The sequence below is a fragment of the Oncorhynchus mykiss genome, chromosome 19 (assembly GCF_057628025.1).
Source record: "Oncorhynchus mykiss isolate SJ-2025 chromosome 19, ASM5762802v1, whole genome shotgun sequence".
In the NCBI taxonomy this organism is placed as follows: Eukaryota; Metazoa; Chordata; class Actinopteri; order Salmoniformes; family Salmonidae; genus Oncorhynchus; species Oncorhynchus mykiss.
Window position 1 is genome coordinate 4,297,192 of NC_143040.1, and position 27,809 is coordinate 4,325,000.

General features: G+C 51.1%; 1 protein-coding gene across 1 annotated transcript in view; it reads right to left on the bottom strand.

The window, feature by feature from the left end:
- The window catches only part of LOC110511504 (huntingtin), a 158,835-nt gene that overhangs the window by 76,081 nt on the left and 54,945 nt on the right, over positions 1-27,809 (bottom strand). Inside the window, exons 24-26 of the mRNA XM_090209895.1 lie at positions 15,716-15,836; positions 15,073-15,218; positions 53-210 (exon numbers count right to left, since the gene is read on the bottom strand). Coding sequence (XP_090066021.1) covers positions 53-210; positions 15,073-15,218; positions 15,716-15,836 — 425 coding nt within the window. The remainder of the gene's footprint in view (positions 1-52; positions 211-15,072; positions 15,219-15,715; positions 15,837-27,809) is intronic.

Here is a 27,809-nt window from a genome sequence, read left to right on the forward strand (position 1 = left end):
CATTATAATAACATCAAACAGGTGTATACAGGTGTTGTGTCCAGGTACATACCAGCGAGCAGGTTCCCGGCCAGCAGCAGAGCATCTTGGTGAGCAGAGAGGTCCAGAGGAAACCAGGCAGAGGACAGTAGAGACATCATCATGTTAGCCATCCCTACTGTTAGACTCCTCTTCCCTTCCTCTAATGGACCTGAGCCGGGCTGAGAGAGGCTGGGAGAGAGACAACATCATGTTAGACTCCTCTTCCCTTCCTCTAATGGACCTGAGCCGGGCTGAGAGAGGCTGGGAGAGAGACATCATCATGTTAGCCATCCCTACTGTTAGACTCCTCTTCCCTTCCTCTAATGGACCTGAGCCGGGCTGAGAGAGGCTGGGAGAGAGACAACATCATGTTAGACTCCTCTTCCCTTCCTCTAATGGACCTGAGCCGGGCTGAGAGAGGCTGGGAGAGAGACAACATCATGTTAGACTCCTCTTCCCTTCCTCTAATGGACCTGAGCCGGGCTGGGAGAGAGACATCATCATGTTAGACTCCTCTTCCCTTCCTCTAATGGGCCTGAGCCGGGCTGGGAGAGAGACATCATCATGTTAGACTCCTCTTCCCTTCCTCTAATGGACCTGAGCCGGGCTGAGAGAGGCTGGGAGAGAGACATCATCATGTTAACCATCCCTACTGTTAGACTCCTCTTCCCTTCCTCTAATGGACCTGAGCCGGGCTGAGAGAGGCTGGGAGATAGACATCATCATGTTAGACTCCTCTTCCCTTCCTCTAATGGACCTGAGCCGGGCTGGGAGAGGCTGGGAGAGAGACAACATCATGTTAACCATCCCTACTGTTAGACTCCTCTTCCCTTCCTCTAATGGACCTGAGCCGGGCTGAGAGAGGCTGGGAGATAGACATCATCATGTTAGACTCCTCTTCCCTTCCTCTAATGGACCTGAGCCGGGCTGAGAGAGGCTGGGAGATAGACATCATCATGTTAGCCATCCCTACTGTTAGACTCCTCTTCCCTTCCTCTAATGGGCCTGAGCCGGGCTGAGAGAGGCTGGGAGAGAGACAACATCATGTTAACCATCCCTACTGTTAGACTCCTCTTCCCTTCCTCTAATGGACCTGAGCCGGGCTGGGAGAGGCTGGGAGAGAGACATCATCATGTTAACCATCCCTACTGTTAGACTCCTCTTCCCTTCCTCTAATGGACCTGAGCCGGGCTGAGAGAGGCTGGGAGAGAGACAACATCATGTTAGACTCCTCTTCCCTTCCTCTAATGGACCTGAGCCGGGCTGAGAGAGGCTGGGAGAGAGACAACATCATGTTAACCATCCCTACTGTTAGACTCCTCTTCCCTTCCTCTAATGGACCTGAGCCGGGCTGAGAGAGGCTGGGAGAGAGACAACATCATGTTAGACTCCTCTTCCCTTCCTCTAATGGGCCTGAGCCGGGCTGGGAGAGGCTGGGAGAGAGACATCATCATGTTAACCATCCCTACTGTTAGACTCCTCTTCCCTTCCTCTAATGGACCTGAGCCGGGCTGGGAGAGGCTGGGAGAGAGACATCATCATGTTAGACTCCTCTTCCCTTCCTCTAATGGACCTGAGCCGGGCTGGGAGAGGCTGGGAGAGAGACATCATCACTTTAACCATCCCTACTGTTAGACTCCTCTTCCCTTCCTCTAATGGACCTGAGCCGGGCTGAGAGAGGCTGGGAGAGAGACATCATCATGTTAGACTCCTCTTCCCTTCCTCTAATGGACCTGAGCCGGGCTGGGAGAGGCTGGGAGAGAGACATCATCATGTTAGCCATCCCTACTGTTAGACTCCTCTTCCCTTCCTCTAATGGACCTGAGCCGGGCTGAGAGAGGCTGGGAGAGAGACATCATCATGTTAACCATCCCTACTGTTAGACTCCTCTTCCCTTCCTCTAATGGACCTGAGCCGGGCTGGGAGAGGCTGGGAGAGAGACATCATCATGTTAGCCATCCCTACTGTTAGACTCCTCTTCCCTTCCTCTAATGGACCTGAGCCGGGCTGGGAGAGGCTGGGAGAGAGACATCATCATGTTAGACTCCTCTTCCCTTCCTCTAATGGGCCTGAGCCGGGCTGAGAGAGGCTGGGAGAGAGACAACATCATGTTAGACTCCTCTTCCCTTCCTCTAATGGACCTGAGCCGGGCTGAGAGAGGCTGGGAGAGAGACAACATCATGTTAGACTCCTCTTCCCTTCCTCTAATGGACCTGAGCCGGGCTGAGAGAGGCTGGGAGAGAGACATCATCATGTTAGACTCCTCTTCCCTTCCTCTAATGGACCTGAGCCGGGCTGAGAGAGGCTGGGAGAGAGACAACATCATGTTAGACTCCTCTTCCCTTCCTCTAATGGACCTGAGCCGGGCTGGGAGAGAGACATCATCATGTTAGCCATCCCTACTGTTAGACTCCTCTTCCCTTCCTCTAATGGGCATGAGCCGGGCTGAGAGAGGCAGGGAGAGAGACAAACATCATGTTAGACTCCTCTTCCCTTCTTCTAATGGACCTGAGCCGGGCTGAGAGAGGCTGGGAGAGAGACATCATCATGTTAGACTCCTCTTCCCTTCCTCTAATGGACCTGAGCCGGGCTGAGAGAGGCTGGGAGAGAGACAACATCATGTTAGACTCCTCTTCCCTTCCTCTAATGGACCTGAGCCGGGCTGGGAGAGGCTGGGAGAGAGACATCATCATGTTAACCATCCCTACTGTTAGACTCCTCTTCCCTTCCTCTAATGGACCTGAGCCGGGCTGAGAGAGGCTGGGAGAGAGACATCATCATGTTAGCCATCCCTACTGTTAGACTCCTCTTCCCTTCCTCTAATGGGCCTGAGCCGGGCTGGGAGAGGCTGGGAGAGAGACAACATCATGTTAGACTCCTCTTCCCTTCCTCTAATGGGCCTGAGCCGGGCTGGGAGAGGCTGGGAGAGAGACAACATCATGTTAGACTCCTCTTCCCTTCCTCTAATGGACCTGAGCCGGGCTGGGAGAGGCTGGGAGAGACACAACATCATGTTAGACTCCTCTTCCCTTCCTCTAATGGACCTGAGCCGGGCTGGGAGAGGCTGGGAGAGAGACAACATCATGTTAGACTCCTCTTCCCTTCCTCTAATGGGCCTGAGCCGGGCTGGGAGAGGCTGGGAGAGAGACAACATCATGTTAGACTCCTCTTCCCTTCCTCTAATGGGCCTGAGCCGGGCTGGGAGAGGCTGGGAGAGAGACAACATCATGTTAGACTCCTCTTCCCTTCCTCTAATGGACCTGAGCCGGGCTGAGAGAGGCTGGGAGAGAGACAACATCATGTTAGACTCCTCTTCCCTTCCTCTAATGGACCTGAGCCGGGCTGGGAGAGGCTGGGAGAGAGACAACATCATGTTAGACTCCTCTTCCCTTCCTCTAATGGGCCTGAGCCGGGCTGGGAGAGGCTGGGAGAGAGACAACATCATGTTAGACTCCTCTTCCCTTCCTCTAATGGGCCTGAGCCGGGCTGGGAGAGGCTGGGAGAGAGACAACATCATGTTAGACTCCTCTTCCCTTCCTCTAATGGGCCTGAGCCGGGCTGAGAGAGGCTGGGAGAGAGACAACATCATGTTAGACTCCTCTTCCCTTCCTCTAATGGACCTGAGCCGGGCTGAGAGAGGCTGGGAGAGAGACAACATCATGTTAGACTCATCTTCCCTTCCTCTAATGGACCTGAGCCGGGCTGGGAGAGAGACATCATCATGTTAGACTCCTCTTCCCTTCCTCTAATGGACCTGAGCCGGGCTGAGAGAGGCTGGGAGAGAGACAACATCATGTTAGACTCCTCTTCCCTTCCTCTAATGGACCTGAGCCGGGCTGGGAGAGGCTGGGAGAGAGACATCATCATGTTAGACTCCTCTTCCCTTCCTCTAATGGACCTGAGCCGGGCTGAGAAGGGCTGGGAGAGAGACATCATCATGTTAGACTCCTCTTCCCTTCCTCTAATGGGCCTGAGCCGGGCTGGGAGAGGCTGGGAGAGAGACAACATCATGTTATACTCCTCTTCCCTTCCTCTAATGGGCCTGAGCCGGGCTGGGAGAGGCTGGGAGAGAGACAACATCATGTTAGACTCCTCTGCCCTTCCTCTAATGGACCTGAGCCGGGCTGGGAGAGGCTGGGAGAGAGACAACATCATGTTAGACTCCTCTTCCCTTCCTCTAATGGACCTGAGCCGGGCTGGGAGAGGCTGGGAGAGAGACAACATCATGTTAGACTCCTCTTCCCTTCCTCTAATGGACCTGAGCCGGGCTGGGAGAGGCTGGGAGAGAGACAACATCATGTTAGACTCCTCTTCCCTTCCTCTAATGGGCCTGAGCCGGGCTGGGAGAGGCTGGGAGAGAGACAACATCATGTTAGACTCCTCTTCCCTTCCTCTAATGGGCCTGAGCCGGGCTGGGAGAGGCTGGGAGAGAGACAACATCATGTTAGACTCCTCTTCCCTTCCTCTAATGGGCCTGAGCCGGGCTGAGAGAGGCTGGGAGAGAGACAACATCATGTTAGACTCCTCTTCCCTTCCTCTAATGGACCTGAGCCGGGCTGAGAGAGGCTGGGAGAGAGACAACATCATGTTAGACTCATCTTCCCTTCCTCTAATGGACCTGAGCCGGGCTGGGAGAGAGACATCATCATGTTAGACTCCTCTTCCCTTCCTCTAATGGACCTGAGCCGGGCTGAGAGAGGCTGGGAGAGAGACAACATCATGTTAGACTCCTCTTCCCTTCCTCTAATGGACCTGAGCCGGGCTGGGAGAGGCTGGGAGAGAGACATCATCATGTTAGACTCCTCTTCCCTTCCTCTAATGGACCTGAGCCGGGCTGAGAAGGGCTGGGAGAGAGACATCATCATGTTAGACTCCTCTTCCCTTCCTCTAATGGGCCTGAGCCGGGCTGGGAGAGGCTGGGAGAGAGACAACATCATGTTAGACTCCTCTTCCCTTCCTCTAATGGGCCTGAGCCGGGCTGGGAGAGGCTGGGAGAGAGACAACATCATGTTAGACTCCTCTGCCCTTCCTCTAATGGACCTGAGCCGGGCTGGGAGAGGCTGGGAGAGAGACAACATCATGTTAGACTCCTCTTCCCTTCCTGTAATGGACCTGAGCCGGGCTGGGAGAGGCTGGGAGAGAGACAACATCATGTTAGACTCCTCTTCCCTTCCTCTAACGGACCTGAGCCGGGCTGAGAAGGGCTGGGAGAGAGACATCATCATGTTAGACTCCTCTTCCCTTCCTCTAATGGGCCTGAGCCGGGCTGGGAGAGGCTGGGAGAGAGACAACATCATGTTAGACTCCTCTTCCCTTCCTCTAATGGGCCTGAGCCGGGCTGGGAGAGGCTGGGAGAGAGACAACATCATGTTAGACTCCTCTTCCCTTCCTCTAATGGACCTGAGCCGGGCTGGGAGAGGCTGGGAGAGAGACAACATCATGTTAGACTCCTCTTCCCTTCCTCTAATGGACCTGAGCCGGGCTGGGAGAGGCTGGGAGAGAGACAACATCATGTTAGACTCCTCTTCCCTTCCTCTAATGGGCCTGAGCCGGGCTGGGAGAGGCTGGGAGAGAGACAACATCATGTTAGACTCCTCTTCCCTTCCTCTAATGGACCTGAGCCGGGCTGAGAGAGGCTGGGAGAGAGACAACATCATGTTAGACTCCTCTTCCCTTCCTCTAATGGACCTGAGCCGGGCTGGGAGAGGCTGGGAGAGAGACAACATCATGTTAGACTCCTCTTCCCTTCCTCTAATGGGCCTGAGCCGGGCTGGGAGAGGCTGGGAGAGAGACAACATCATGTTAGACTCCTCTTCCCTTCCTCTAATGGGCCTGAGCCGGGCTGGGAGAGGCTGGGAGAGAGACAACATCATGTTAGACTCCTCTTCCCTTCCTCTAATGGGCCTGAGCCGGGCTGAGAGAGGCTGGGAGAGAGACAACATCATGTTAGACTCCTCTTCCCTTCCTCTAATGGACCTGAGCCGGGCTGAGAGAGGCTGGGAGAGAGACAACATCATGTTAGACTCATCTTCCCTTCCTCTAATGGACCTGAGCCGGGCTGGGAGAGAGACATCATCATGTTAGACTCCTCTTCCCTTCCTCTAATGGACCTGAGCCGGGCTGAGAGAGGCTGGGAGAGAGACAACATCATGTTAGACTCCTCTTCCCTTCCTCTAATGGACCTGAGCCAGGCTGGGAGAGGCTGGGAGAGAGACATCATCATGTTAGACTCCTCTTCCCTTCCTCTAATGGACCTGAGCCGGGCTGAGAAGGGCTGGGAGAGAGACATCATCATGTTAACCATCCCTACTGTTAGACTCCTCTTCCCTTCCTCTAATGGGCCTGAGCCGGGCTGGGAGAGGCTGGGAGAGAGACAACATCATGTTAGACTCCTCTTCCCTTCCTCTAATGGACCTGAGCCGGGCTGAGAAGGGCTGGGAGAGAGACATCATCATGTTAGACTCCTCTTCCCTTCCTCTAATGGGCCTGAGCCGGGCTGGGAGAGGCTGGGAGAGAGACATCATCATGTTAGACTCCTCTTCCCTTCCTCTAATGGACCTGAGCCGGGCTGAGAAGGGCTGGGAGAGAGACATCATCATGTTAGACTCCTCTTCCCTTCCTCTAATGGACCTGAGCCGGGCTGGGAGCGAGACAACATCATGTTAGACTCCTCTTCCCTTCCTCTAATGGACCTGAGCCGGGCTGAGAGAGGCTGGGAGAGAGACATCATCATGTTAGCCATCCCTACTGTTAGACTCCTCTTCCCTTCCTCTAATGGACCTGAGCCGGGCTGAGAGAGGCTGGGAGAGAGACATCATCATGTTAACCATCCCTACTGTTAGACTCCTCTTCCCTTCCTCTAATGGACCTGAGCCGGTCTGGGAGAGGCTGGGAGAGAGACATCATCATGTTAGACTCCTCTTCCCTTCCTCTAATGGACCTGAGCCGGGCTGGGAGCGAGACAACATCATGTTAGACTCCTCTTCCCTTCCTCTAATGGACCTGAGCCGGGCTGAGAGAGGCTGGGAGAGAGACATCATCATGTTAGACTCCTCTTCCCTTCCTCTAATGGACCTGAGCCGGGCTGGGAGCGAGACAACATCATGTTAGACTCCTCTTCCCTTCCTCTAATGGACCTGAGCCGGTCTGGGAGAGGCTGGGAGAGAGACATCATCATGTTAGACTCCTCTTCCCTTCCTCTAATGGACCTGAGCCGGGCTGGGAGCGAGACAACATCATGTTAGACTCCTCTTCCCTTCCTCTAATGGACCTGAGCCGGGCTGAGAGAGGCTGGGAGAGAGACATCATCATGTTAGCCATCCCTACTGTTAGACTCCTCTTCCCTTCCTCTAATGGACCTGAGCCGGGCTGAGAGAGGCTGGGAGAGAGACATCATCATGTTAACCATCCCTACTGTTAGACTCCTCTTCCCTTCCTCTAATGGACCTGAGCCGGTCTGGGAGAGGCTGGGAGAGAGACATCATCATGTTAGACTCCTCTTCCCTTCCTCTAATGGGCCTGAGCCGGGCTGGGAGAGGCTGGGAGAGAGACAACATCATGTTAGACTCCTCTTCCCTTCCTCTAATGGGCCTGAGCCGGGCTGAGAGAGGCTGGGAGAGAGACATCATCATGTTAACCATCCCTACTGTTAGACTCCTCTTCCCTTCCTCTAATGGACCTGAGCCGGGCTGAGAGAGGCTGGGAGAGAGACATCATCATGTTAGACTCCTCTTCCCTTCCTCTAATGGGCCTGAGCCGGGCTGAGAGAGGCTGGGAGAGAGACATCATCATGTTAACCATCCCTACTGTTAGACTCCTCTTCCCTTCCTCTAATGGACCTGAGCCGGGCTGAGAGAGGCTGGGAGAGAGACATCATCATGTTAGACTCCTCTTCCCTTCCTCTAATGGGCCTGAGCCGGGCTGGGAGAGGCTGGGAGAGAGACAACATCATGTTAGACTCCTCTTCCCTTCCTCTAATGGGCCTGAGCCGGGCTGAGAGAGGCTGGGAGAGAGACATCATCATGTTAACCATCCCTACTGTTAGACTCCTCTTCCCTTCCTCTAATGGACCTGAGCCGGGCTGAGAGAGGCTGGGAGAGAGACATCATCATGTTAGACTCCTCTTCCCTTCCTCTAATGGGCCTGAGCCGGGCTGGGAGAGGCTGGGAGAGAGACAACATCATGTTAGACTCCTCTTCCCTTCCTCTAATGGGCCTGAGCCGGGCTGGGAGAGGCTGGGAGAGAGACATCATCATGTTAGACTCCTCTTCCCTTCCTCTAATGGGCCTGAGCCGGGCTGGGAGAGGCTGGGAGAGAGACAACATCATGTTAGACTCCTCTTCCCTTCCTCTAATGGACCTGAGCCGGGCTGGGAGAGGCAGGGAGAGAGACATCATCATGTTAGACTCCTCTTCCCTTCCTCTAATGGGCCTGAGCCGGGCTGGGAGAGGCTGGGAGAGAGACAACATCATGTTAGACTCCTCTTCCCTTCCTCTAATGGACCTGAGCCGGGCTGGGAGAGGCAGGGAGAGAGACAACATCATGTTAGACTCCTCTTCCCTTCCTCTAATGGACCTGAGCCGGGCTGGGAGAGAGACAACATCATGTTAGACTCCTCTTCCCTTCCTCTAATGGGCCTGAGCCGGGCTGGGAGAGGCTGGGAGAGAGACATCATCATGTTAACCATCCCTACTGTTAGACTCCTCTTCCCTTCCTCTAATGGACCTGAGCCGGGCTGAGAGAGGCTGGGAGAGAGACATCATCATGTTAACCATCCCTACTGTTAGACTCCTCTTCCATTCCTCTAATGGACCTGAGCCGGGCTGAGAGAGGCTGGGAGAGAGACAACATCATGTTAACCATCCCTACTGTTAGACTCCTCTTCCCTTCCTCTAATGGGCCTGAGCCGGGCTGGGAGAGGCTGGGAGAGAGACAACATCATGTTAGACTCCTCTTCCCTTCCTCTAATGGACCTGAGCCGGGCTGAGAGAGGCTGGGAGAGAGACATCATCATGTTAACCATCCCTACTGTTAGACTCCTCTTCCCTTCCTCTAATGGACCTGAGCCGGGCTGAGAGAGGCTGGGAGAGAGACAACATCATGTTAGACTCCTCTTCCCTTCCTCTAATGGACCTGAGCCGGGCTGAGAGAGGCTGGGAGAGAGACAACATCATGTTAGACTCCTCTTCCCTTCCTCTAATGGACCTGAGCCGGGCTGAGAGAGGCTGGGAGAGAGACATCATCATGTTAGACTCCTCTTCCCTTCCTCTAATGGACCTGAGCCAGGCTGGGAGAGGCTGGGAGAGAGACATCATCATGTTAACCATCCCTACTGTTAGACTCCTCTTCCCTTCCTCTAATGGGCCTGAGCCGGGCTGAGAGAGGCTGGGAGAGAGACAACATCATGTTAGACTCCTCTTCCCTTCCTCTAATGGACCTGAGCCGGGCTGGGAGAGGCTGGGAGAGAGACATCATCATGTTAACCATCCCTACTGTTAGACTCCTCTTCCCTTCCTCTAATGGGCCTGAGCCGGGCTGAGAGAGGCTGGGAGATAGACATCATCATGTTAACCATCCCTACTGTTAGACTCCTCTTCCCTTCCTCTAATGGACCTGAGCCGGGCTGAGAGAGGCTGGGAGAGAGACAACATCATGTTAGACTCCTCTTCCCTTCCTCTAATGGACCTGAGCCGGGCTGAGAGAGGCTGGGAGAGAGACATCATCATGTTAACCATCCCTACTGTTAGACTCCTCTTCCCTTCCTCTAATGGGCTTGAGCCGGGCTGAGAGAGGCTGGGAGAGAGACAACATCATGTTAGACTCCTCTTCCCTTCCTCTAATGGACCTGAGCCGGGCTGAGAGAGGCTGGGAGAGAGACATCATCATGTTAGACTCCTCTTCCCTTCCTCTAATGGACCTGAGCCGGGCTGAGAGAGGCTGGGAGAGAGACATCATCATGTTAACCATCCCTACTGTTAGACTCCTCTTCCCTTCCTCTAATGGGCCTGAGCCGGGCTGAGAGAGGCTGGGAGAGAGACATCATCATGTTAGACTCCTCTTCCCTTCCTCTAATGGGCCTGAGCCGGGCTGGGAGAGGCTGGGAGAGAGACAACATCATGTTAGACTCCTCTTCCCTTCCTCTAATGGACCTGAGCCGGGCTGAGAGAGGCTGGGAGAGAGACATCATCATGTTAGACTCCTCTTCCCTTCCTCTAATGGACCTGAGCCGGGCTGAGAGAGGCTGGGAGAGAGACATCATCATGTTAACCATCCCTACTGTTAGACTCCTCTTCCCTTCCTCTAATGGGCCTGAGCCGGGCTGAGAGAGGCTGGGAGAGAGACAACATCATGTTAGACTCCTCTTCCCTTCCTCTAATGGACCTGAGCCGGGCTGGGAGAGGCTGGGAGAGAGACATCATCATGTTAACCATCCCTACTGTTAGACTCCTCTTCCCTTCCTCTAATGGACCTGAGCCGGGCTGAGAGAGGCTGGGAGAGAGACATCATCATGTTAACCATCCCTACTGTTAGACTCCTCTTCCCTTCCTCTAATGGGCCTGAGCCGGGCTGGGAGAGAGACATCATCATGTTAGACTCCTCTTCACTTCCTCTAATGGACCTGAGCCGGGCTGGGAGAGGCTGGGAGAGAGACAACATCATGTTAGCCATCCCTACTGTTAGACTCCTCTTCCCTTCCTCTAATGGACCTGAGCCGGGCTGGGAGAGGCTGGGAGAGAGACATCATCATGTTAGACTCCTCTTCCCTTCCTCTAATGGGCCTGAGCCGGGCTGGGAGAGAGACAACATCATGTTAGACTCCTCTTCCCTTCCTCTAATGGGCCTGAGCCGGGCTGAGAGAGGCTGGGAGAGAGACATCATCATGTTAGACTCCTCTTCCCTTCCTCTAATGGACCTGAGCCGGGCTGAGAAGGGCTGGGAGAGAGACATCATCATGTTAGACTCCTCTTCCCTTCCTCTAATGGGCCTGAGCCGGGCTGGGAGAGGCAGGGAGAGAGACATCATCATGTTAGACTCCTCTTCCCTTCCTCTAATGGACCTGAGCCGGGCTGAGAGAGGCTGGGAGAGAGACAACATCATGTTAGACTCCTCTTCCCTTCCTCTAATGGACCTGAGCCGGGCTGGGAGAGGCTGGGAGAGAGACAACATCATGTTAGACTCCTCTTCCCTTCCTCTAATGGACCTGAGCCGGGCTGGGAGAGGCTGGGAGAGAGACAACATCATGTTAGACTCCTCTTCCCTTCCTCTAATGGACCTGAGCCGGGCTGAGAGAGGCTGGGAGAGAGACATCATCATGTTAGACTCCTCTTCCCTTCCTCTAATGGACCTGAGCCAGGCTGGGAGAGGCTGGGAGAGAGACATCATCATGTTAACCATCCCTACTGTTAGACTCCTCTTCCCTTCCTCTAATGGGCCTGAGCCGGGCTGAGAGAGGCTGGGAGAGAGACAACATCATGTTAGACTCCTCTTCCCTTCCTCTAATGGACCTGAGCCAGGCTGGGAGAGGCTGGGAGAGAGACATCATCATGTTAACCATCCCTACTGTTAGACTCCTCTTCCCTTCCTCTAATGGGCCTGAGCCGGGCTGAGAGAGGCTGGGAGATAGACATCATCATGTTAACCATCCCTACTGTTAGACTCCTCTTCCCTTCCTCTAATGGACCTGAGCCGGGCTGAGAGAGGCTGGGAGAGAGACAACATCATGTTAGACTCCTCTTCCCTTCCTCTAATGGACCTGAGCCGGGCTGAGAGAGGCTGGGAGAGAGACATCATCATGTTAACCATCCCTACTGTTAGACTCCTCTTCCCTTCCTCTAATGGGCTTGAGCCGGGCTGAGAGAGGCTGGGAGAGAGACAACATCATGTTAGACTCCTCTTCCCTTCCTCTAATGGACCTGAGCCGGGCTGAGAGAGGCTGGGAGAGAGACATCATCATGTTAACCATCCCTACTGTTAGACTCCTCTTCCCTTCCTCTAATGGGCCTGAGCCGGGCTGAGAGAGGCTGGGAGAGAGACATCATCATGTTAGACTCCTCTTCCCTTCCTCTAATGGGCCTGAGCCGGGCTGGGAGAGGCTGGGAGAGAGACAACATCATGTTAGACTCCTCTTCCCTTCCTCTAATGGACCTGAGCCGGGCTGAGAGAGGCTGGGAGAGAGACATCATCATGTTAGACTCCTCTTCCCTTCCTCTAATGGACCTGAGCCGGGCTGAGAGAGGCTGGGAGAGAGACATCATCATGTTAACCATCCCTACTGTTAGACTCCTCTTCCCTTCCTCTAATGGGCCTGAGCCGGGCTGAGAGAGGCTGGGAGAGAGACAACATCATGTTAGACTCCTCTTCCCTTCCTCTAATGGACCTGAGCCGGGCTGGGAGAGGCTGGGAGAGAGACATCATCATGTTAACCATCCCTACTGTTAGACTCCTCTTCCCTTCCTCTAATGGACCTGAGCCGGGCTGAGAGAGGCTGGGAGAGAGACATCATCATGTTAACCATCCCTACTGTTAGACTCCTCTTCCCTTCCTCTAATGGGCCTGAGCCGGGCTGGGAGAGAGACATCATCATGTTAGACTCCTCTTCACTTCCTCTAATGGACCTGAGCCGGGCTGGGAGAGGCTGGGAGAGAGACAACATCATGTTAGCCATCCCTACTGTTAGACTCCTCTTCCCTTCCTCTAATGGACCTGAGCCGGGCTGGGAGAGGCTGGGAGAGAGACATCATCATGTTAGACTCCTCTTCCCTTCCTCTAATGGGCCTGAGCCGGGCTGGGAGAGAGACAACATCATGTTAGACTCCTCTTCCCTTCCTCTAATGGGCCTGAGCCGGGCTGAGAGAGGCTGGGAGAGAGACATCATCATGTTAGACTCCTCTTCCCTTCCTCTAATGGACCTGAGCCGGGCTGAGAAGGGCTGGGAGAGAGACATCATCATGTTAGACTCCTCTTCCCTTCCTCTAATGGGCCTGAGCCGGGCTGGGAGAGGCAGGGAGAGAGACATCATCATGTTAGACTCCTCTTCCCTTCCTCTAATGGACCTGAGCCGGGCTGAGAGAGGCTGGGAGAGAGACAACATCATGTTAGACTCCTCTTCCCTTCCTCTAATGGACCTGAGCCGGGCTGGGAGAGGCTGGGAGAGAGACAACATCATGTTAGACTCCTCTTCCCTTCCTCTAATGGACCTGAGCCGGGCTGGGAGAGGCTGGGAGAGAGACAACATCATGTTAGACTCCTCTTCCCTTCCTCTAATGGACCTGAGCCGGGCTGAGAGAGGCTGGGAGAGAGACATCATCATGTTAGACTCCTCTTCCCTTCCTCTAATGGACCTGAGCCAGGCTGGGAGAGGCTGGGAGAGAGACATCATCATGTTAACCATCCCTACTGTTAGACTCCTCTTCCCTTCCTCTAATGGGCCTGAGCCGGGCTGAGAGAGGCTGGGAGAGAGACAACATCATGTTAGACTCCTCTTCCCTTCCTCTAATGGACCTGAGCCGGGCTGGGAGAGGCTGGGAGAGAGACATCATCATGTTAACCATCCCTACTGTTAGACTCCTCTTCCCTTCCTCTAATGGGCCTGAGCCGGGCTGAGAGAGGCTGGGAGATAGACATCATCATGTTAACCATCCCTACTGTTAGACTCCTCTTCCCTTCCTCTAATGGACCTGAGCCGGGCTGAGAGAGGCTGGGAGAGAGACAACGTCATGTTAGACTCCTCTTCCCTTCCTCTAATGGGCCTGAGCCGGGCTGAGAGAGGCTGGGAGAGAGACATCATCATGTTAACCATCCCTACTGTTAGACTCCTCTTCCCTTCCTCTAATGGACCTGAGCCAGGCTGAGAGAGGCTGGGAGAGAGACATCATCATGTTAACCATCCCTACTGTTAGACTCCTCTTCCCTTCCTCTAATGGGCCTGAGCCGGGCTGGGAGAGAGACATCATCATGTTAGACTCCTCTTCACTTCCTCTAATGGACCTGAGCCGGGCTGGGAGAGGCTGGGAGAGAGACATCATCATGTTAACCATCCCTACTGTTAGACTCCTCTTCCCTTCCTCTAATGGGCCTGAGCCGGGCTGGGAGAGAGACATCATCATGTTAGACTCCTCTTCACTTCCTCTAATGGACCTGAGCCGGGCTGGGAGAGGCTGGGAGAGAGACATCATCATGTTAACCATCCCTACTGTTAGACTCCTCTTCCCTTCCTCTAATGGACCTGAGCCGGGCTGAGAGAGGCTGGGAGAGAGACATCATCATGTTAACCATCCCTACTGTTAGACTCCTCTTCCCTTCCTCTAATGGACCTGAGCCGGGCTGGGAGAGGCTGGGAGAGAGACATCATCATGTTAGACTCCTCTTCCCTTCCTCTAATGGGCCTGAGCCGGGCTGGGAGAGAGACAACATCATGTTAGACTCCTCTTCCCTTCCTCTAATGGGCCTGAGCCGGGCTGAGAGAGGCTGGGAGAGAGACATCATCATGTTAGACTCCTCTTCCCTTCCTCTAATGGACCTGAGCCGGGCTGAGAAGGGCTGGGAGAGAGACATCATCATGTTAGACTCCTCTTCCCTTCCTCTAATGGGCCTGAGCCGGGCTGGGAGAGGCTGGGAGAGAGACATCATCATGTTAGACTCCTCTTCCCTTCCTCTAATGGACCTGAGCCGGGCTGAGAGAGGCTGGGAGAGAGAGATATATTATATACAAACCCCAAACTGAGGGGTGTGTGCGCGTGTGTGTGTGTGTGTGTGTGTGTGTGTACCTGTGTGTGTGTGTGTGTGTGTGTGTGTATCTGTGTGTGTGTACCTGTGTGTGTGTGTGTGTGTGTGTGTGTGTGTGTACCTGTGTGTGTGTGTGTGTGTGTACCTGTGTGTGTGTACCTGTGAGTGTGTGTGTGTGTGTGTGTGTGTGTACCTCTGTGTGTGTGTGTACCTGTGTGTGTGTGTGTGTGTGTGTACCTGTGTGTGTGTGTGTGTACCTGTGTGTGTGTGTGTGTGTGTACCTGTGTGTGTGTGTACCTGTGTGTACCTGTGTGTGTGTGTGTGTACCTGTGTGAGCGTGCCCGGGAGCGGTTGAGGTTGGATCGGTTGGGGTGTGTGACGGTGGAGCTGACGTAACCACAGTGCCAGCCCGTACTCCAGGTGCATGCTGGGTAGGTGGTGGTCAGAAGATGCAGCGCCTCACAGCAGCCGAACTACACAGGAAAGGAAAATAAAAGTACAGATTGATAATTCCATGAATGAACTACAGAGAACGAGAAGTTTCCTAAAATGAGACAATAAGGTATGTTGAGGTCTGGCCTACGGAGGAGGACACCAAGGATACTCACTGTGAGGGCCTAGACATGGAGGTGTGTGTGTGTGTGTGTGTGTGTGTGTGTGTGTGTGTGTGTGTACTCACAGTGAGGGCCCTAGACATGGAGGTGTGTGTGTGTGTGTGTGTGTGTGTGTGTGTGTGTGTGTGTGTGTGTACTCACAGTGAGGGCCCTAGACATGGAGGTGTGTGTGTGTGTGTGTGTGTGTGTGTGTGTGTGTGTGTGTGTGTGTGTGTGTACTCACAGTGAGGGGCCTAGACATGGAGGTGTGTGTGTGTATGTGTGTGTACTCACAGTGAGGGCCCGTGACGTAGAGGAGGTGAGAGCGTGTGTGTGTGTGTGTGTGTGTGTGTGTGTGTGTGTGTGTGTGTACTCACAGTGAGGGCCCGTGACGTAGAGGAGGTGAGAGCGTGGGACACGGCAGAGACGACTCTTGACAAGTTATTCTCCACAGTGACGTCTGACACTCCCTGAGACAGGTTATAACCACGATATGTCCTGACATAGAGAGAGAGAGAGAGAGAGAGAGAAGGACAGAGAGAGAGAGAGAGAGAGAGAGAAGGACAGAGAGAGAGAAACAGAGAGAGAGAGAGAGAGAGAGAGAGAGGAGAGAGAGAGAGAGAGACAGAGAGGAAAAGAGACGCAGGGTAAGTTGGTAAAGTCCCGCTGGATATCTCCTCTAGATTTCAGAGTCTGTTTTGAGAGAGCCAGAGATAAGAATAAAGACTTTGTGAACTCTGAACTCTGATTTTATACCAGAAGGGGCAGAGCTCAGAAAAAAGGGTTAAATTTGTGAACTCTGTTTTTAAACCAGGAGTCAGAAGTCTAATAACATAATTAAAAACATTAACCCTGGAGATGAACACCCTCTACCAAGACCTGGAGATGAACACCCTCTACCAAGACCTGGAGATGAACTCCCTCTACCGGGACCTGGTGATGAACGCCCTCTACCAGGACCTGGAGATGAACGCCCTCTACCAGGACCTGGAGATGAACGCCCTCTACCGGGACCTGGTGATGAACGCCCTCTACCGGGACCTGGTGATGAACGCCCTCTACCGGGACCTGGTGATGAACGCCCTCTACCGGGACCTGGTGATGAATGCCCTCTACCGGGACCTGGTGATGAACGCCCTCTACCAGGACCTGGAGATGAACACCCTCTACCAGGACCTGGAGATGAACACCCTCTACCGGGACCTGGAGATGAACACCCTCTACCGGGACCTGGAGATGAACACCCTCTACCGGGACCTGGAGATGAACACCCTCTACCGGGACCTGGAGATGAACACCCTCTAACGGGACCTGGAGAGTAGTAGTAGATCAAACCAGCCAGTTAGCTGGTAGTAGATCAAACCAGCCAGTTAGCTGGTAGTAGATCAAACCAGCCAGTTAGCTGGTAGTAGATCAAACCAGCCAGTTAGCTGGTAGTAGATCAAACCAGCCGGTTAGCTGGTAGTAGATCAAACCAGCCAGTTAGCTGGTAGTAGATCAAACCAGCCAGTTAGCTGGTAGTAGATCAAACCAGCCAGTTAGCTGGTAGTAGATCAAACCAGCCAGTTAGTAGATCAAACCAGCCGGTTAGCTGGTAGGAGATCAAACCAGCCAGTTAGCTGGTAGTAGATCAAACCAGCCAGTTAGCTGGTAGTAGATCAAACCAGCCAGTTAGTAGATCAAACCAGCCGGTTAGCTGGTAGTAGATCAAACCAGCCAGTTAGCTGGTAGTAGATCAAACCAGCCAGTTAGCTGGTAGTAGATCACACCAGCCAGTTAGCTGGTAGTAGATCAAACCAGCCAGTTAGCTGGTAGTAGATCAAACCAGCCAGTTAGCTGGTAGTAGATCAAACCAGCCAGTTAGTAGACCAAACCAGCCGGTTAGCTGGTAGTAGATCAAACCAGCCAGTTAGCTGGTAGTAGATCAAACCAGCCAGTTAGCTGGTAGTAGATCAAACCAGCCAGTTAGTAGATCAAACCAGCCGGTTAGCTGGTAGGAGATCAAACCAGCCGGTTAGCCGGTAGTAGATCAAACCAGCCAGTTAGCTGGTAGTAGATCAAACCAGCCAGTTAGCTGGTAGTAGATCAAACCAGCCAGTTAGCTGGTAGTAGATCAAACCAGCCAGTTAGCTGGTAGTAGATCAAACCAGCCAGTTAGTTGGTAGGAGATCAAACCAGCCAGTTAGCTGGTAGGAGATCAAACCAGCCAGTTAGTAGATCAAACCAGCCAGTTAGCTGGTAGTAGATCAAACCAGCCAGTTAGTAGATCAAACCAGCCAGTTAGTAGATCAAACCAGCCAGTTAGCTGGTAGTAGATCAAACCAGCCAGTTAGCTGGTAGGAGATCAAACCAGCCAGTTAGTAGATCAAACCAGCCAGTTAGTAGATCAAACCAGCCAGTTAGTAGATCAAACTAGCCAGTTAGCTGGTAGTAGATCAAACCAGCCAGTTAGCTGGTAGGAGATCAAACCAGCCAGTTAGCTGGTAGTAGATCAAACCAGCCAGTTAGCTGGTAGTAGATCAAACCAGCCAGTTAGCTGGTAGTAGATCAAACCAGCCAGTTAGCTGGTAGTAGATCAAACCAGCCAGTTAGCTGGTAGGAGATCAAACCAGCCAGTTAGCTGGTAGTAGATCAAACCAGCCAGTTAGTAGATCAAACCAGCCAGTTAGCTGGTAGTAGATCAAACCAGCCAGTTAGCTGGTAGTAGATCAAACCAGCCAGTTAGCTGGTAGTAGATCAAACCAGCCAGTTAGCTGGTAGTAGATCAAACCAGCCAAATAGCTGGTAGTAGATCAAACCAGCCAGTTAGCTGGTAGTAGATCAAACCAGCCAGTTAGCTGGTAGTAGATCAAACCAGCCAGTTAGTAGATCAAACCAGCCAGTTAGTAGATCAAACCAGCCAGTTAGTAGATCAAACCAGCCAGTTAGCTGGTAGGAGATCAAACCAGCCAGTTAGCTGGTAGGAGATCAAACCAGCCAGTTAGCTGGTAGGAGATCAAACCAGCCAGTTAGTAGATCAAACCAGCCAGTTAGCTGGTAGTAGATCAAACCAGCCAGTTAGCTGGTAGTAGATCAAACCAGCCAGTTAGTAGATCAAACCAGCCAGTTAGCTGGTAGGAGATCAAACCAGCCAGTTAGCTGGTAGTAGATCAAACCAGCCAGTTAGTAGATCAAACCAGCCAGTTAGCTGGTAGTAGATCAAACCAGCCAGTTAGCTGGTAGTAGATCAAACCAGCCAGTTAGCTGGTAGTAGATCAAACCAGCCAGTTAGCTGGTAGTAGATCAAACCAGCCAGTTAGCTGGTAGGAGAACAAACCAGCCAGTTAGCTGGTAGGAGAACAAACCAGCCAGTTAGCTGGTAGTAGATCAAACCAGCCAGTTAGCTGGTAGTAGATCAAACCAGCCAGTTAGCTGGTAGTAGATCAAACCAGCCAGTTAGCTGGTAGTAGATCAAACCAGCCAGTTAGCTGGTAGTAGATCAAACCAGCCAGTTAGCTGGTAGTAGATCAAACCAGCCAGTTAGCTGGTAGTAGATCAAACCAGCCAGTTAGCTGGTAGTAGATCAAACCAGCCAGTTAGCTGGTAGTAGATCAAACCAGCCGGTTAGCTGGTAGTAGATCAAACCAGCCAGTTAGTAGATCAAACCAGCCAGTTAGCTGGTAGGAGATCAAACCAGCCAGTTAGCTGGTAGGAGATCAAACCAGCCAGTTAGTACATCAAACCAGCCAGTTAGCTGGTAGTAGATCAAACCAGCCAGTTAGCTGGTAGTAGATCAAACCAGCCAGTTAGCTGGTAGGAGATCAAACCAGCCAGTTAGTAGATCAAACCAGCCAGTTAGCTGGTAGGAGATCAAACCAGCCAGTTAGCTGGTAGTAGATCAAACCAGCCAGTTAGTAGATCAAACCAGCCAGTTAGCTGGTAGTAGATCAAACCAGCCAGTTAGCTGGTAGGAGATCAAACCAGCCAGTTAGCTGGTAGTAGATCAAACCAGCCAGTTAGCTGGTAGTAGATCAAACCAGCCAGTTAGTAGATCAAACCAGCCAGTTAGCTGGTAGGAGATCAAACCAGCCAGTTAGCTGGTAGGAGATCAAACCAGCCAGTTAGTAGATCAAACCAGCCAGTTAGCTGGTAGTAGATCAAACCAGCCAGTTAGCTGGTAGTAGATCAAACCAGCCAGTTAGCTGGTAGTAGATCAAACCAGCCAGTTAGCTGGTAGTAGATCAAACCAGCAAGTTAGCTGGTAGTAGATCAAACCAGCCAGTTAGCTGGTAGTAGATCAAACCAGCCAGTTAGCTGGTAGTAGATCAAACCAGCCGGTTAGCTGGTAGTAGATCAAACCAGCCAGTTAGCTGGTAGTAGATCAAACCAGCCAGTTAGTAGATCAAACCAGCCAGTTAGCTGGTAGGAGATCAAACCAGCCAGTTAGCTGGTAGGAGATCAAACCAGCCAGTTAGTAGATCAAACCAGCCAGTTAGCTGGTAGTAGATCAAACCAGCCAGTTAGCTGGTAGTAGATCAAACCAGCCAGTTAGCTGGTAGGAGATCAAACCAGCCAGTTAGTAGATCAAACCAGCCAGTTAGCTGGTAGGAGATCAAACCAGCCAGTTAGCTGGTAGTAGATCAAACCAGCCAGTTAGTAGATCAAACCAGCCAGTTAGCTGGTAGTAGATCAAACCAGCCAGTTAGCTGGTAGGAGATCAAACCAGCCAGTTAGCTGGTAGTAGATCAAACCAGCCAGTTAGCTGGTAGTAGATCAAACCAGCCAGTTAGCTGGTAGTAGATCAAAGCAGCCAGTTAGCTGGTAGTAGATCAAAGCAGCCAGTTAGCTGGTAGTAGATCAAACCAGCCAGTTAGCTGGTAGTAGATCAAACCAGCCAGTTAGCTGGTAGTAGATCAAACCAGCCAGGTAGCTGGTAGTAGATCAAACCAGCCAGTTAGCTGGTAGTAGATCAAACCAGCCAGTTAGCTGGTAGTAGATCAAACCAGCCAGTTAGCTGGTAGTAGATCAAACCAGCCAGTTAGCTGGTAGTAGATCAAACCAGCCAGTTAGCTGGTAGTAGATCAAACCAGCCAGTTAGCTGGTAGTAGATCAAACCAGCCAGTTAGCTGGTAGTAGATCAAACCAGCCAGTTAGCTGGTAGTAGATCAAACCAGCCAGTTAGCTGGTAGTAGATCAAAGCAGCCAGTTAGCTGGTAGTAGATCAAACCAGCCAGTTAGCTGGTAGTAGATCAAACCAGCCAGTTAGTTGGTAGTAGATCAAACCAGCCAGTTAGCTGGTAGTAGATCAAACCAGCCAGTTAGTAGATCAAACCAGCCAGTTAGTAGATCAAACCAGCCAGTTAGCTGGTAGTAGATCAAACCAGCCAGTTAGCTGGTAGTAGATCAAACCAGCCAGTTAGCTGGTAGTAGATCAAACCAGCCAGTTAGCTGGTAGTAGATCAAACCAGCCAGTTAGCTGGTAGTAGATCAAACCAGCCGGTTAGCTGGTAGTAGATCAAACCAGCCAGTTAGCTGGTAGTAGACCAAACCAGCCGGTTAGCTGGTAGTAGATCAAACCAGCCAGTTAGCTGGTAGTAGATCAAACCAGCCAGTTAGCTGGTAGTAGATCAAACCAGCCAGTTAGTAGATCAAACCAGCCGGTTAGCTGGTAGGAGATCAAACCAGCCAGTTAGTAGGTAGGAGATCAAACCAGCCAGTTAGTAGATCAAACCAGCCAGTTAGTAGATCAAACCAGCCAGTTAGCTGGTAGTAGATCAAACCAGCCAGTTAGCTGGTAGTAGATCAAACCAGCCAGTTAGCTGGTCGTAGATCAAACCAGCCAGTTAGCTGGTAGTAGATCAAACCAGCCAGTTAGCTGGTAGTAGATCAAACCAGCCAGTTAGCTGGTAGTAGATCAAACCAGCCAGTTAGCTGGTAGTAGATCAAACCAGCCAGTTAGCTGGTAGTAGATCAAACCAGCCAGTTAGCTGGTAGTAGATCAAACCAGCCAGTTAGCTGGTAGTAGATCAAACCAGCCAGTTAGCTGGTAGTAGATCAAACCAGCCAGTTAGTAGATCAAACCAGCCAGTTAGTAGATCAAACCAGCCAGTTAGCTGGTAGGAGATCAAACCAGCCAGTTAGCTGGTAGTAGATCAAACCAGCCAGTTAGTAGATCAAACCTGCCAGTTAGCTGGTATTAGATCAAACCAGCCGGTTAGCTGGTAGTAGATCAAACCAGCCAGTCAGCTGGTAGTAGATCAAACCAGCCGGTTAGCTGGTAGTAGATCAAACCAGCCAGTTAGCTGGTAGTAGACCAAACCAGCCGGTTAGCTGGTAGTAGATCAAACCAGCCAGTTAGCTGGTAGTAGATCAAACCAGCCAGTTAGCTGGTAGTAGATCAAACCAGCCAGTTAGTAGATCAAACCAGCCGGTTAGCTGGTAGGAGATCAAACCAGCCGGTTAGCCGGTAGTAGATCAAACCAGCCAGTTAGCTGGTAGTAGATCAAACCAGCCAGTTAGCTGGTAGTAGATCAAACCAGCCAGTTAGCTGGTAGTAGATCAAACCAGCCAGTTAGCTGGTAGTAGATCAAACCAGCCAGTTAGCTGGTAGTAGATCAAACCAGCCAGTTAGCTGGTAGGAGATCAAACCAGCCAGTTAGCTGGTAGGAGATCAAACCAGCCAGTTAGTAGATCAAACCAGCCAGTTAGCTGGTAGTAGATCAAACCAGCCAGTTAGTAGATCAAACCAGCCAGTTAGTAGATCAAACCAGCCAGTTAGCTGGTAGTAGATCAAACCAGCCAGTTAGCTGGTAGGAGATCAAACCAGCCAGTTAGTAGATCAAACCAGCCAGTTAGTAGATCAAACCAGCCAGTTAGTAGATCAAACCAGCCAGTTAGCTGGTAGTAGATCAAACCAGCCAGTTAGCTGGTAGGAGATCAAACCAGCCAGTTAGCTGGTAGTAGATCAAACCAGCCAGTTAGCTGGTAGTAGATCAAACCAGCCAGTTAGCTGGTAGGAGATCAAACCAGCCAGTTAGCTGGTAGTAGATCAAACCAGCCAGTTAGCTGGTAGGAGATCAAACCAGCCAGTTAGCTGGTAGTAGATCAAACCAGCCAGTTAGTAGATCAAACCAGCCAGTTAGCTGGTAGTAGATCAAACCAGCCAGTTAGCTGGTAGTAGATCAAACCAGCCAGTTAGCTGGTAGTAGATCAAACCAGCCAGTTAGCTGGTAGTAGATCAAACCAGCCAGTTAGCTGGTAGTAGATCAAACCAGCCAGTTAGCTGGTAGTAGATCAAACCAGCCAGTTAGCTGGTAGTAGATCAAACCAGCCAGTTAGCTGGTAGTAGATCAAACCAGCCAGTTAGCTGGTAGTAGATCAAACCAGCCAGTTAGTAGATCAAACCAGCCAGTTAGCTGGTAGTAGATCAAACCAGCCAGTTAGCTGGGAGTAGATCAAACCAGCCAGTTAGCTGGTAGGAGATCAAACCAGCCAGTTAGCTGGTAGGAGATCAAACCAGCCAGTTAGCTGGTAGGAGATCAAACCAGCCAGTTAGTAGATCAAACCAGCCAGTTAGCTGGTAGTAGATCAAACCAGCCAGTTAGCTGGTAGTAGATCAAACCAGCCAGTTAGTAGATCAAACCAGCCAGTTAGCTGGTAGGAGATCAAACCAGCCAGTTAGCTGGTAGTAGATCAAACCAGCCAGTTAGTAGATCAAACCAGCCAGTTTGCTGGTAGTAGATCAAACCAGCCAGTTAGCTGGTAGTAGATCAAACCAGCCAGTTAGCTGGTAGTAGATCAAACCAGCCAGTTAGCTGGTAGTAGATCAAACCAGCCAGTTAGCTGGTAGGAGAACAAACCAGCCAGTTAGCTGGTAGGAGAACAAACCAGCCAGTTAGCTGGTAGTAGATCAAACCAGCCAGTTAGCTGGTAGTAGATCAAACCAGCCAGTTAGCTGGTAGTAGATCAAACCAGCCAGTTAGCTGGTAGTAGATCAAACCAGCCAGTTAGCTGGTAGTAGATCAAACCAGCCAGTTAGCTGGTAGTAGATCAAACCAGCCAGTTAGCTGGTAGTAGATCAAACCAGCAAGTTAGCTGGTAGTAGATCAAACCAGCCAGTTAGCTGGTAGTAGATCAAACCAGCCGGTTAGCTGGTAGTAGATCAAACCAGCCGGTTAGCTGGTAGTAGATCAAACCAGCCAGTTAGCTGGTAGTAGATCAAAACAGCCAGTTAGTAGATCAAACCAGCCAGTTAGCTGGTAGGAGATCAAACCAGCCAGTTAGCTGGTAGGAGATCAAACCAGCCAGTTAGTAGATCAAACCAGCCAGTTAGCTGGTAGTAGATCAAACCAGCCAGTTAGCTGGTAGTAGATCAAACCAGCCAGTTAGCTGGTAGGAGATCAAACCAGCCAGTTAGCTGGTAGGAGATCAAACCAGCCAGTTAGCTGGTAGGAGATCAAACCAGCCAGTTAGCTGGTAGTAGATCAAACCAGCCAGTTAGTAGATCAAACCAGCCAGTTAGCTGGTAGTAGATCAAACCAGCCAGTTAGCTGGTAGGAGATCAAACCAGCCAGTTAGCTGGTAGTAGATCAAACCAGCCAGTTAGCTGGTAGTAGATCAAAGCAGCCAGTTAGCTGGTAGTAGATCAAACCAGCCAGTTAGCTGGTAGTAGATCAAACCAGCCAGTTAGCTGGTAGTAGATCAAACCAGCCAGTTAGCTGGTAGTAGATCAAACCAGCCAGTTAGCTGGTAGTAGATCAAACCAGCCAGTTAGCTGGTAGTAGATCAAACCAGCCAGTTAGCTGGTAGTAGATCAAACCAGCCAGTTAGCTGGTAGTAGATCAAACCAGCCAGTTAGCTGGTAGTAGATCAAACCAGCCAGTTACCTGGTAGTAGATCACACCAGCCAGTTAGCTGGTAGTAGATCAAACCAGCCAGTTAGCTGGTAGTAGATCAAACCAGCCAGTTAGCTGGTAGTAGATCAAACCAGCCAGTTAGCTGGTAGTAGATCAAACCAGCCAGTTAGCTGGTAGTAGATCAAACCAGCCGGTTAGCTGGTAGTAGATCAAACCAGCCGGTTAGCTGGTAGTAGATCAAACCAGCCAGTTAGCTGGTAGTAGATCAAAACAGCCAGTTAGTAGATCAAACCAGCCAGTTAGCTGGTAGGAGATCAAACCAGCCAGTTAGCTGGTAGGAGATCAAACCAGCCAGTTAGTAGATCAAACCAGCCAGTTAGCTGGTAGTAGATCAAACCAGCCAGTTAGCTGGTAGTAGATCAAACCAGCCAGTTAGCTGGTAGGAGATCAAACCAGCCAGTTAGTAGATCAAACCAGCCAGTTAGCTGGTAGGAGATCAAACCAGCCAGTTAGCTGGTAGTAGATCAAACCAGCCAGTTAGTAGATCAAACCAGCCAGTTAGCTGGTAGTAGATCAAACCAGCCAGTTAGCTGGTAGGAGATCAAACCAGCCAGTTAGCTGGTAGTAGATCAAACCAGCCAGTTAGCTGGTAGTAGATCAAAGCAGCCAGTTAGCTGGTAGTAGATCAAACCAGCCAGTTAGCTGGTAGTAGATCAAACCAGCCAGTTAGCTGGTAGTAGATCAAACCAGCCAGTTAGCTGGTAGTAGATCAAACCAGCCAGTTAGCTGGTAGTAGATCAAACCAGCCAGTTAGCTGGTAGTAGATCAAACCAGCCAGTTAGCTGGTAGTAGATCAAACCAGCCAGTTAGCTGGTAGTAGATCAAACCAGCCAGTTAGCTGGTAGTAGATCAAACCAGCCAGTTAGCTGGTAGTAGATCACACCAGCCAGTTAGCTGGTAGTAGATCAAACCAGCCAGTTAGCTGGTAGTAGATCAAACCAGCCAGTTAGCTGGTAGTAGATCAAACCAGCCAGTTAGCTGGTAGTAGATCAAACCAGCCAGTTAGTTGGTAGTAGATCAAAACAGCCAGTTAGCTGGTAGTAGATCAAACCAGCCAGTTAGTAGATCAAACCAGCCAGTTAGTAGATCAAACCAGCCAGTTAGCTGGTAGTAGATCAAACCAGCCAGTTAGCTGGTAGTAGATCAAACCAGCCAGTTAGCTGGTAGTAGATCAAACCAGCCAGTTAGCTGGTAGTAGATCAAACCAGCCAGTTAGCTGGTAGGAGATCAAACCAGCCAGTTAGTAGATCAAACCAGCAAGTTAGCTGGTAGTAGATCAAACCAGCCAGTTAGTAGATCAAACCAGCCAGTTAGCTGGTAGTAGATCAAACCAGCCAGTTAGCTGGTAGTAGATCAAACCAGCCAGTTAGTAGATCAAACCAGCCAGTTAGCTGGTAGTAGATCAAACCAGCCAGTTAGTAGATCAAACCAGCCAGTTAGCTGGTAGTAGATCAAACCAGCCAGTTAGTAGATCAAACCAGCCAGTTAGCTGGTAGTAGATCAAACCAGCCAGTTAGCTGGTAGTAGATCAAACCAGCCAGTTAGTAGATCAAACCAGCCAGTTAGCTGGTAGTAGATCAAACCAGCCAGTTAGTAGATCAAACCAGCCAGTTAGTAGATCAAACCAGCCAGTTAGTAGATCAAACCAGCCAGTTAGCTGGTAGTAGATCAAACCAGCCAGTTAGCTGGTAGTAGATCAAACCAGCCAGTTAGCTGGTAGTAGATCAAACCAGCCAGTTAGCTGGTAGTAGATCAAACCAGCCAGTTAGCTGGTAGTAGATCAAACCAGCCAGTTAGCTGGTAGTAGATCAAACCAGCCAGTTAGTAGATCAAACCAGCCAGTTAGCTGGTAGTAGATCAAACCAGCCAGTTAGTAGATCAAACCAGCCAGTTAGCTGGTAGTAGATCAAACCAGCCAGTTAGCTGGTAGTAGATCAAACCAGCCAGTTAGTAGATCAAACCAGCCAGTTAGCTGGTAGTAGATCAAACCAGCCAGTTAGTAGATCAAACCAGCCAGTTAGTAGATCAAACCAGCCAGTTAGTAGATCAAACCAGCCAGTTAGCTGGTAGTAGATCAAACCAGCCAGTTAGCTGGTAGTAGATCAAACCAGCCAGTTAGCTGGTAGTAGATCAAACCAGCCAGTTAGCTGGTAGTAGATCAAACCAGCCAGTTAGCTGGTAGTAGATCAAACCAGCCAGTTAGCTGGTAGTAGATCAAACCAGCCAGTTAGTAGATCAAACCAGCCAGTTAGTAGATCAAACCAGCCAGTTAGCTGGTAGGAGATCAAACCAGCCAGTTAGTAGATCAAACCAGCCAGTTAGCTGGTAGTAGATCAAACCAGCCAGTTAGTAGATCAAACCTGCCAGTTAGCTGGTAGTAGATCAAACCAGCCAGTTAGCTGGTAGTAGATCAAACCAGCCAGTTAGTAGATCAAACCAGCCAGTTAGCTGGTAGTAGATCAAACCAGCCGGTTAGCTGGTAGTAGATCAAACCAGCCAGTTAGTAGATCAAACCAGCCAGTTAGCTGGTAGTAGATCAAACCAGCCAGTTAGCTGGTAGTAGATCAAACCAGCCAGTTAGCTGGTAGTAGATCCAACCAGCCAGTTAGCTGGTAGGAGAACAAACCAGCCAGTTAGCTGGTAGTAGATCAAACCAGCCAGTTAGCTGGTAGTAGATCAAACCAGCCAGTTAGCTGGTAGGAGAACAAACCAGCCAGTTAGCTGGTAGTAGATCAAACCAGCCGGTTAGCTGGTAGTAGATCAAACCAGCCAGTTAGCTGGTAGGAGAACAAACCAGCCAGTTAGCTGGTAGTAGATCCAACCAGCCAGTTAGCTGGTAGGAGAACAAACCAGCCAGTTAGCTGGTAGTAGATCAAACCAGCCAGTTAGCTGGTAGTAGATCAAACCAGCCAGTTAGCTGGTAGGAGAACAAACCAGCCAGTTAGCTGGTAGTAGATCAAACCAGCCAGTTAGCTGGTAGTAGATCAAACCAGCCAGTTAGCTGGTAGTAGATCAAACCAGCCAGTTAGCTGGTAGTAGATCAAACCAGCCAGTTAGTAGATCAAACCAGCCAGTTAGTAGATCAAACCAGCCAGTTAGCTGGTAGTAGATCAAACCAGCCAGTTAGCTGGTAGTAGATCAAACCAGCCAGTTAGTAGATCAAACCAGCCAGTTAGCTGGTAGTAGATCAAACCAGCCAGTTAGCTGGTAGTAGATCAAACCTGCCAGTTAGCTGGTAGTAGATCCAACCAGCCAGTTAGCTGGTAGTAGATCCAACCAGCCAGTTAGCTGGTAGTAGATCCAACCAGCCAGTTAGCTGGGTGTTTGACGCTGGGATCAACCCTTCTCCTCGGACAGAGATCAGACCATACGCTCTGAATTTACAAACAGCCCAGAGCGCTCTGTGTGTGTGTGTGTGTGTGTGTGTGTACCGTGTGTGTGTCAGGTGTGTGTGTGTGTGTGTGTGTTGTGTGTGTGAGGTGTGTGTGTGTGTGTGTGAGGTGTGTGTGTGTGTGTGTGTGAGGTGTGTGTTGTGTGTGTGAGGTGTGTGTTGTGTGTGTGTGTGTGTGAGGTGTGT